The 10,633-nt window shown below is 36.1% G+C and overlaps 1 protein-coding gene and 1 long non-coding RNA gene across 4 annotated transcripts; one reads left to right on the top strand and one right to left on the bottom strand.

The window, feature by feature from the left end:
- Positions 1-5,348: 5,348 nt before the first annotated feature.
- LOC106293411 lies at positions 5,349-8,016 on the bottom strand. 2 transcript variants are annotated; one of them, XR_001260463.1, is made up of 3 exons: positions 7,788-8,016; positions 7,203-7,279; positions 5,349-6,103 (listed from the first exon to the last, which is right to left on the bottom strand). It is a non-coding gene; the product is annotated as an uncharacterized LOC106293411 (long non-coding RNA). The 2 variants fall into 2 exon arrangements; XR_001260464.1 differs by having other exon boundaries at positions 5,349-5,644.
- On the top strand, positions 6,093-7,218 carry LOC106293410 (prolyl 4-hydroxylase 5-like). 2 transcript variants are annotated; one of them, XM_013729090.1, is made up of 2 exons: positions 6,093-6,347; positions 6,426-7,218. In XM_013729090.1, the coding sequence occupies exons 1-2, from the start codon at positions 6,154-6,156 to the stop codon at positions 6,538-6,540; spliced, it is 309 nt and encodes a 102-aa protein (XP_013584544.1). In that variant the 5' UTR covers positions 6,093-6,153; the 3' UTR covers positions 6,541-7,218. The 2 variants fall into 2 exon arrangements, with proteins under 2 accessions (XP_013584544.1, XP_013584545.1); XM_013729091.1 differs by having other exon boundaries at positions 6,429-7,171.
- Positions 8,017-10,633: the final 2,617 nt, after the last annotated feature.

Raw genomic sequence — 10,633 nt, 5'->3', positions numbered from 1 at the left:
CCGTAATTTCAGTTGACAAATACAAACACTATCTCATTCTTGTTGATCATTTCACTCGTTACACCTGGTTCTATCCTCTTCAACTCAAATCTCATGTCAAGGAAACATTCATTCGTTTCAAAGCTCTCACACAAAACAAGTTTCAAACAAAGATCGGAACTCTGTTCTCTGGCAATGGCGGTGAATTCATTGCCCTACGTGACTTTCTCTCTCAATCGGGGATCACTCATCTCACCTCTCCTCCTCACACTCCTGAACATAACGGCCTTTCCGAGAGAAAACACAGACATATTGTCGAAACAGGTCTTTCTCTTCTTCATCAATCTAAAATCCCAAACACATACTGGTCTTATGCCTTCTCTACTGCTGTCTATCTCATAAACCGAATGCCCACCCCTGTTCTTTCTTTAAACTCACTGTATCAGCTTTTGTTCAAATCCACACCTAACAACTCAAAACTCAAGATTTTTGGCTGTCAATGTTTTCCTTGGCTTCGTCCTTACCGTGATCATAAACTCCAAACACGATCAACTATTTGTGTTTTTCTTGGTTACTCCTTAACCCAAAGTGTCTATTGTGTTTTGATCATGTGCTCAATCATTTGTTTGTCTCACGTCATGTACGTTTTGATGAACAAACATTTCCGTACCAAACCCTCTCACGAACTCAAACCCCTGCTGCAGCTACAACTTCAGACTGGCTACCACCTGTCTCGATAGTTCACACGATCTCAACGCCCACTCCTGCAGCAGCTCCTACAACTCCCTTGAGCAATGATCTTTCACCTGCAAATGACGAGGTACTTTCTTCTCCTCTGACTACTCCGATAACACTGACCTCTGATGAGATGCAGATGTTGCTGGTACCGTCTCCACCACCGGAACCAACACCATCATCTCCTCAACAACAGCCTCTGTCTCTGTCTGTTCTGTCACCAACCGTGAACCGCAACTCACCAACAGGCACCTCGTCAGCCACTGACAAGAACCAAACAGAGAACTCCACCACCATACCTCGTTCACTATCTCCTGAGCCCACGCAACCAAACCCAGAGCCGCAACCAAACTGTCACCCAATGACTACAAGAGCTAAAAAGGGTATCTCAAAGCCAAATACCAAATATGCGACCAGAGCTCAGCTTCAACAAGAAACGCATAAGATTCCAACGACGATTGCACAAGCTCTGGCTGATCCTCGGTGGCGTAAAGCTGTAATGGATGAGTTCAACTCCATAGTTAAGAATGGGACGTTCTCTCTGGTTCCACCAACTTCAAACCAGAACACTGTGAGTTGTCGATGGATATTTACGATAAAATATAATCCAGATGGGACTGTGCGCATGTATAAAGCACGTCTTGTCGCACCAGGCTATACGCTAGTTCCAGGGATTGATTACACAGAGACGTTCAGTCCGGTGATCAAGAGCACCACCATTCGCCTGGTTCTCGACATTGCTATCAGTCAAAATTGGCCGATCAAGCAGTTGGATGTGAACAACGCTTTTCTTCAGGGCACTCTAACTGAAGAAGTCTACACCACACAGCCGCCTGGCTTTGTTGATACTGATCACCCCCACCATGTCTGTCGTTTGCATAAAGCTTTGTACGGCTTAAAATAAGCTCCCCGTGCTTGGTACCGAGAACTAAGCAATTATCTCATCAAGTCTGGTTTTACTAACTCTCTTGCTGATACAAGTCTGTTCATCCTCCGGCGCCAAACAAGTCTAAAATACATCCTTGTGTATGTTGACGACATTATCGTAACTGGTAATGATCCTGCATTGCTGCAACAGACCTTTTCTCTTCTCGCCACTCGTTTTTTAGTTAAGGATCCGGAAGATCTTAACTACTTCCTCGGCATCGAAGCTCACCGAACCGCAGCAGGCCTTCATTTAACTCAGCGCCAGTACATTCTTGACCTTCTCCAACGATGTAATGTCTGATGCCAAGCCGGTTACAACTCCCATGGCAACTACTCCAAATCTCTATGTAAAATCAGGCACGCCTTTAACTGATCCAGCGGTCTACAGTTCAACAGTGGGCAGCCTTCAATACCTTGCTTTCACACGGCCAGACATCTCCTACGCAGTCAACCGTTTGTCTCAGTACATGCACAAGCCTACGTCGGATCACATGCAAGCTGTGAAGAGGGTCTTACGATACTTGGCAGACACGTCGTCGCATGGCTTATACTTCAGTCGACACAATACACTCCCCTTACATGCGTTTTCCGATGCTGATTGGGTTGGAGACACTGATGATTTTGTCTCCACAAATGCTTACATAATCTATCTAGGTAAGCATCCTATCTCTTGGTCTTCTAAGAAGCAAAAAGGAGTCGCGCGATCGTCCATTGAAGCTGAGTACAGATCAGTTGCTAATACGTCTGCAGAAATCCGCTGGATATGTTCGTTACTTGTTGAACTTGGCATACACATCTCCTCAGCTCCTGTGATCTACTGTGACAATGTTGGGGCGACATACATCTGTGCTAATCCTATTTTTCATTCCAGAATGAAGCATCTGACACTAGATTACCACTCATCCGTAATCAGATCACCTCCGGACAGCTTCATATGGTTCATGTCTCGTCCAAAGATCAGCTTGCTGATGCCCTGACTAAGCCACTGTCTCGATCACCATTCCAGATGCTCTCAGATAAGATTGGTGTTGCTAAAGAACCTCCATCTTGAGGGGAAATATTAAGGAAAGAAGATCAATCTCTATACTTGCTTATCACGTTACGTATAATACTCTGTAAATGCTCAATATCTCCTTTCCCTTCTATGTTGTATGTAACTTGTATAAATATGTACTCTTACATATCAATGAAATTATCCTTCATATTCTATAGCTTTGACTCCGGTTTTTTCGCGATCTTCTTGGCGAAATCATTCGGCTTTGGTCCACGTTTATGGGTTTTGGATGAGATCTCGGTGTTTAATCGATTGATGCTCTCCAAACTGGGTATGTGTTGTAGCTGATGAAGCCCAAAATGTCCAATACAGTCATTGGAAGTGGGTTTCTTCGGTGGTTATGGTTGAGTTCCCGGTGGAATCCGGTGGTCGATTGCTTTGTTTGGATCGATGGAGAAGTTCGAAGTCAGAAAAGATGAAGGTGAAGGTGTATTCGTTTGAAAAGGGTGGGTTCGTTGATAGTGATCCCGGAAGGTATCCGGTGGCAGCTTTGGCGTCGAGGAGGTTGATCTCCGGCGTAAAGTTGGGTCGGTGGAGGCATGGAGGCACTCCGTGTTTGACGCGTGTTTCTTCAATTTCTCCTCCGTCGTGCACGTGCTGCATAACATGTCTTTTGACAGGAATGGGTTTAGTAGGGTTTTTTTGGGCTTCGTCTTTGGGTTTTAAGTTTAGCCTGGTGTGGGCTTTTGGTTTTCTTTAGCTTTGCTTGTTTGGGTTTGTTGGTTGGCCTCCTTTTATACTTTTATGTTTGTATATGATGGCAAAAAAAAAGTAAGTGTTCAATAACTAATTATTTAAAATTTTATTTATTTTAAATCTTATAATTAGTTTAGACTAGGGATACATATGTATTGTAGCAAAAACTACATTGAAGTTTAGAAAAAGAAAAATAAATTGAAAAGACAATTATTACTAGGATTTCACGTTTCATATGATATTTCTACGTCATAATTTTATGCTGTCAATGCTTGTGAATTAATTCAATTATTACCTTTTGAGAATTAGCGTTTATCTTTATATAAATTTGATTAGTATTAATCTATACTATTAAAACAGAATCATTACAAAATCTACTTACAAAAAGTCATAGTTGGACCATTACATTAGTTAACTTCCTATTATTTTTCATATAATTAACTTAGTTACTATTAAAATAACATATTAAAGTAATCAAAATAGGATATCTAAAAGATGTTCTTAAGTATCTTTTTCTAAGATTACATTTTAATAATATATTTAATTAGTTTTTATTAAATGTAATTTTTATATATTTACTTTTAAACAATAAAATTTGTAATTAATAGTAAATATTATTACAAATAAGTATTAATACCTTTTGATTTGTACTAAGAAATAAATTACTATAATATGTAAATATACATAATTCATATCCATATTAAATTGGTAAACCAATTAATAAATATAAAGTTACTTAATCCATTTATTAAATATTTTGTATTTTATAAATTATAAAATTCAAAATATTTACATATACAGAATAACTATAATCATGAATTTTTAAAAAATAATTCAGCTTATTAAAATAAAATATTGAAGTAAGATATGTAAACTAATAAAAACAATTTATATTATAATATACATATTTAAACTAAAATATTAAAATATAATTAAATATATTTTAATTTGATAAAAATAACAATACTAAACTTAGTTGGTATTAATATTATTTGATTATATGGTACATCGAACTATAGGTTATGTTTACAATTACATTTTTTGCGGATTATTTAAAAAACATATAAATATTTATCAAATATGAGACGGGTTGAATGACATATATAGCTAATTTCTATTATAAAAATAAATTTTGACTAATGTAAGAAGTTAAAAATATATTTATATGTTAATTTAAAGCTTTAAAGTACAAGTAAAGATATATGGACGGGTATATGAATGAATGATCTTATTTTCATAAAACTTATATTTATAGAATTTTTAGTTTAATTATATATAATATTAAAATGTTTTTATAAAAACAGTTAATAATTATTTTGGTAAAAATTAATCCCGCGCTTTTGTCAAAATCTAGTTTTTATAGTTAAAAGACACAATCCAACCGTATACTGTGCGATATCTTTCAGTAAAATGCATGAAAATTGTCTTTGATAGGAAACAAAAAATGAGAGCTAGAGGAAATAAAGTTGAAAGAAAATAAACACTTGAGTTAGATAAGATAAAGTTTGACGAAATGAAAAAAAAAAAGTTTGACGAAATGAAACTTGGATGGATCCCTTTCTCGGTGAGGGAGGAGTGGAGTTTTAATTTAAACATAATACTTATCATGTATAATGTACTATATAGTATACCAACTACCAAGTAAAAAACATATATTCGTCGAGTTAAGCACTGGAGTATCTAGACCTGCATCTGCATGGTGATGAAGATAGTCATTTGCAGTGTATGTAGTAGTAGCTGCTTTGTCTTCAAATAACTGAATTTTTGGCTCGTTCTTAAATTTTCATAGCACAGGTGAAGAAAATAAGATCAACTCAAAATATAATGAGCGAGTATGTACGTGTTATTAAAAGTGTACAAGTCTTGTCTTCTCAAAATACTATAGAGGAGTTGTGCTATCTTTTGGTCGATTGATCACTCTGTATACTAGTTATTGCGATCACACTATCTACCGCCAAAACAGTCGAGTTGCATGTACTCTTTTTATATATAGTTAACTGTTCAACATGAAACTGAATTTCATTAAATTTTACAACAAAAAAAAAGCACAAAGCAACAAAGTAAAATGTGAAAAGAAAGTAGATTTCTATGGCTTATAACATATTAGTCAGAATCAGAACCTGAGATAGAATCTGGACGTCATCTTTAGGTTCGTTATCAGTGATGGAAGCAGGATCCTCCTCACCCTTTGTATTCCTCATTCATTGTTCTCTCTTTCTTCTACTTCTCCTCCTCCGCCTGTACGACAAAGGGCTTCCAAGAGAATTTGGTTACACGCATGCCAATATTTAGTTATTTACTTATCAATATCATGCCCGATTGCTTGTATCTCTTGTAAGAAAGGTTTCAAAACGCTTGCTAGGCATTCTAGACTTGGTATTCCAGTATCAGTGTATACACAAATTTACACACCTGTCCCTGTGTATACAACCAGAAAGATACGTACCTGAATGAGCCATGCATGGCTTAGAATCTTGGGACGTAATTGTCATAAGAGCACCCACAATGGAGGATGAAGAAGAATCCTTAGCTCTTAATACTAAGTTATTAGCAATATAATAATAATATAAACACTTAGTTAACTAAGGATTGATCCCTAAATAAGGATTTTAAGGATCAAATCCTTATAGACGTGGCAGCTTGGCATTGGGTGGCCATTGTGCTCTTGTTGATTTCTCTTTTGCCTCGTGTTTCTTCTGATCTCGTGCGGATCTGTCAAAGCAGGGAAACGACGGATCGAGATCAGCGACGATCTAGACGACATGGAAGACAATGAAGAAGACGAATCATGGAAATCATCATCGAGATCGACTCAAGCGTTCACAGTGATCATCCTTCTGCTCGTGGTGATTATGATTCTTCTCGGTCTCGGGATCTTGTCACTTCCCAATGCAAACAGAAACTCTTCCAAGCCCAACGACTTGACCAACATTGTACGCAAGAGCCAGGAGCAGAGGTTAGTGATAAACTATTCAAATTGAATTTTCTGAAATCGATTCATGAGTGTTTTTTTTGTTGTGAATTTTGATATTAGGAGTGGTGGAGATGAGGAAGGGAACGGGGAGCGTTGGGTTGAAGTGATTTCGTGGGAGCCTAGAGCTGTTGTTTACCACAACTTCTTGAATCTTTTTGACTTTGTGATTCCATAGAGTTTAGATCTACTTGAATCTTTTTTTTTGAAATGTGTTGAAAATGGAGGAAACACATTTTTGTCAGTTAGAAATTGGAGTTTTTTCATTTTCAATGAAAATGACTCAGAGAGAGGGAGGGAACACACATGTGGCTTGTGTCTGAAATGAGTTACTAAATTGGAATGTCCGAGATGTGATCTTGTGTTTCTTTCATTTCTGTTTTTTTTAGACCAATGAAGAATGTGAGCACCTGATCAACCTCTCTAAACCAAACATGGTTAAGTCAGCTGTGGTTGATGAAAAAACCGGTGGTAGCAAAGACAGCAGGTTTGCATCCCACTCTTATCGTTCAAACTTGGGAAAGGTTTGTTGTTTCTTAATTTGTGTATACGGTCCCTTCTTGAATGTACCGTGGTGATCACACTGATCAGAGGAGAGGAAACAAAGAGTTTGTGTGTGTATGTGTCTTCTATGTAGTGTTGAGAAGTGCAATTGATTTTGAATTATTGCTAGGGACCCCAAATTTGGAAACACCATTGGACATACTATTTTGATTAGAATCCTTAACTATTCTAAAAAAAAAAAAATTTGTTTAATAATCATAAGGATTCCAATGGTGTTACCACCATTGGAGATGCTCACAGGACAACATGATTGAGAAAACAGAGATAAGAACTTACTACTGATTCGTCTATGCCATACGTCATAGTCCCCTCTTCCATACCACATTTGTTAACAGCTCATAGGCGTATTGTTCCTGCATAAATATTTGTATCACTTATAGTATTAGCAACAAAAGGCTGTCAGAGTTAGCGCACACACAAAAATCGACCAGCCTTTATAAAATCAGCTGGACTAGCATCTCCTGAATCTGAATCCCTGTGACAATTATTATTATTTTTTAAGTGAGGACAAAAAGTTGTTCAAGTGTGTTTCCAACCTACTTTCTACTTGGAACACATTAAGTCTAGTTCTCAAATTCATACTTATAAGTTGTTTAACTGTGTCTTAATTAGCATATTGCAATGGTGCTGGGAGAAAAGGAAACGTAGCAAGAAGCTTTTTATGGTATTGGTAGCAGTTACCAATCATATCTCATTATAATTCTACTTCTGTAGTCAAGATTACAGGTAACTCATAAGTAAGAACTCAAGAGGCCATCGAAACGCACAAGCACACATACTACTTTACTTTCTGGACTACCCTTGAATTGAGAGAAGACACACAAACAATTAACTAAATCCCGTGATCATCGATAAAGTTACCACTTAGAAGCAATAGTCTCTCACGACTTCCACTGAACTGTACATCTTTATACCCAAAACTATCATAGCGAGGATGAAGATGAATATAGGAGCCGCGTAGGCTCTTCGGACGGACGGCATCGAAGACGACGGAGCTTCCTTCGCCGTCGGTTCCGATCAAGAATCTCTTGATGTGTTGTAGAATCTCGTTCGGATATATTAACTGAAATAATACTATTTTATGGTTCAAATCGCATCTTGTTCAAACCTCAAAATTATTGTTTGTATATGTTTAGTTAAAAATCATTAATTTTATATAATTGATGATTCATCTTGTAGGACAGAGGTCCCCAAATCATCTATCACCATCATCATATACTTGTCTTCTTCTCATTAAACACAAGATGACTAAGCATCTCTTTCTTGTACTATATATATGAAACGTAAAAGAAGAAATGAGAAATAAGTTGAAATCCAAATCTCTCTCTCTGTCACACGACCAACTCTCACTCTCTCCTTTATTATTCAATTTTCTCTAGAAATACAAGTATATACATAATCATTTATATCCTGAGCTAATAGTTTACAACATATTATCAGCACGAAGCTCTGACCAACTGAAGTTTATCAATCCGAAAATTCTTAAACCAACCGAGGTAATGTTTAAATTTAGTATTTCAATATATTTAATTTATTTAAATTTTATTATTATTTCGGAGTGAGAGGCTAGACCTTCTCCGTCTATTTATCGGGATGATATGCGCTGCCTTTCCCGACTGATCGTTATGGTAGGCTATGCCTTCACGATCAGAGATCACGTGGTAGGCGTTGCCTCCGTGAATAAAAAAAAAGGGTCAAAAATGGTAGACTAAGTCTCTTCGGACCTTGAAATAAGTAAAAGTAAAAATGGTAGACCATGTTTCCTCGGACTTTGAAAAATGATCAATATGGTAGTCTAAGACTCCTCGGATCATGTGGTAGGCTAAGCCTCCAATTTTATTTATTGCTCTTTAAATTTCTGTAATTTAATTTATGCATTTATTTTATGCTTTTAATTTATGCATTTAAATTTCCATCTTTATATACTATTATTCTATGGGTACGGTTATCATGTTAAATTTAACAAAGCTCAAAATAAATGCCCTTGATATTACGGGAAATAATTATAAGACTTGGGCAGTGGGTGCAATATGCACCTGAAAGAAAATGAGCTTTTAGAAATCGTCAATATAAACTATATCGGATGAGAAAAAGATAAAACCATGGTATTTACACCAATTCAATGATGGTTTATAAGATGAGGTGTATCATGAGAAAAGATCTAAAAGATCTTTGATAAATAAATCCTTGAAAGAAAGGATTCACTAAATAGTCGGAGTTGATATAAATCCTCCGCGAAAACTGGAAAAAAAATGAAATCATGATACTAAACCATCAAATCGGTCATACTAGAAAAAGGACGAGGGATTGGATGTGGTAGAAGTCGCTATCATGGTCGTGGAAGAGGACGAGAAAGAAGATTCCGTCCATATGAAATAATTAGAACTTTCACGAAAAATGAAAGTGATTGGGTGATAAAAGGCAAACAGAAAAAGTTTGCTATAGATACGGCCAGAAAAAAAATTGGGTACGTAATTGTCGTACGCCAATTATTTAGCCGATCTATATCGAGAATCAAAAAGAAAAAGAGAAAGGAAGTATATTAAACTTCGTCTCTTATGAGCCCGAACCATTTTGCATAGCTTGAATACTCATCTTGATGATTCAGATTTTCTGGTTGGTCCAGAAAATGAAAATAAAATATCGATGTGATATGAGAATTATCTTCCTGAATAAGATTTTGAGATTCAGGACGGAGAAAAATATACCTGACAGGTATTGGATCATCGTCATGACTACTAAAGGTAACAAATATCTTTCCTCTTTCAAATTAAATAAGTATAGTATCTAGTAATATAAACATATTATTAGCTCTAAAAGAGCTTATGATAAAAATACATGCACAAGAAAAAGATGACAAAATTATAAATGAGTGGTAAACCTAAAGTTTACTGATATATAGCCATTTCCAATAATGTTATCGACATTATTGTGAAATGTTGAAAAACAAGAAGTTTTTCACATATAGCATGTCAAGAAAATAAAGGAAACCATCATGGGTGATGAATCATCAAACAAGTTCACAATATGTGATTTCTTTAAGCAGACCCCAAATTAAGATCTCACTCTAAAGGATTTGAATCATAATTCATCCCCAAATGGAAAAACTGAATATGTTATTGGTTCTAGAGTAGGATTTAGTATGAGATTTTAGACATGGAGTGTCATCATCTTGAGGGGGAGAATTAAAGAATGATTAATCTCATGATGAGACCGTTGATATGGTTAATATAATAGTCAGGTACCTGGGTAAATCATTGATGATGATAAAGAGATCACGATTAACCATATCAGTACGGATAAAAAGATGGAACCAAAGAGAAAATAGATTATCGACGATAAAATGAAAAAGCGCTATATAAATAAGGATTATGAATCTACCTCTATGTATGAGGGTAGAGTGAATTGATTGGCCATCAATTCGATATAAAGCTCGTTAGAAAAACGAGAGATTTTTGGACCAAAAGCCCAATGTATATATTTCTCCAGAGAATGAAATAAAAGATGACCTTGCGGTATAAAAATGGCTTGTTCCAAGGTCACTGGAGAATATTTAAAAATAGATGCAGTATATTAAAATGTCTGGCAGGACATAAACGATTTGAGTTGCATCTTGATATTTAGAACAAAGATGCTCTCGGGAAAGTATAAAACTCTAGAAGAGTTAGAACAAGCCGTATATAAGGTATCTTGAACCAGTAACTGGT

The sequence above is a fragment of the Brassica oleracea genome, chromosome C5, assembly GCF_000695525.1.
Source record: "Brassica oleracea var. oleracea cultivar TO1000 chromosome C5, BOL, whole genome shotgun sequence".
NCBI classification, from domain to species: Eukaryota; Viridiplantae; Streptophyta; class Magnoliopsida; order Brassicales; family Brassicaceae; genus Brassica; species Brassica oleracea.
Note: the sequence above shows the minus strand (reverse complement) of the source record. Positions and strands in the feature narration are given on the sequence as shown.

What these genes read in the sequence shown, in the direction of transcription:
- LOC106293410 (XM_013729090.1), top strand. Translation starts at nt 6,154, where the DNA reads ATGGAAGACAATGAAGAAGACGAATCATGGAAATCATCATCGAGATCG. An exon ending in CGCAAGAGCCAGGAGCAGAG is followed by an intron (nt 6,348 to 6,425) that starts GTTAGTGATAAA and finishes TTTTGATATTAG; the next exon opens with GAGTGGTGGAGATGAGGAAG.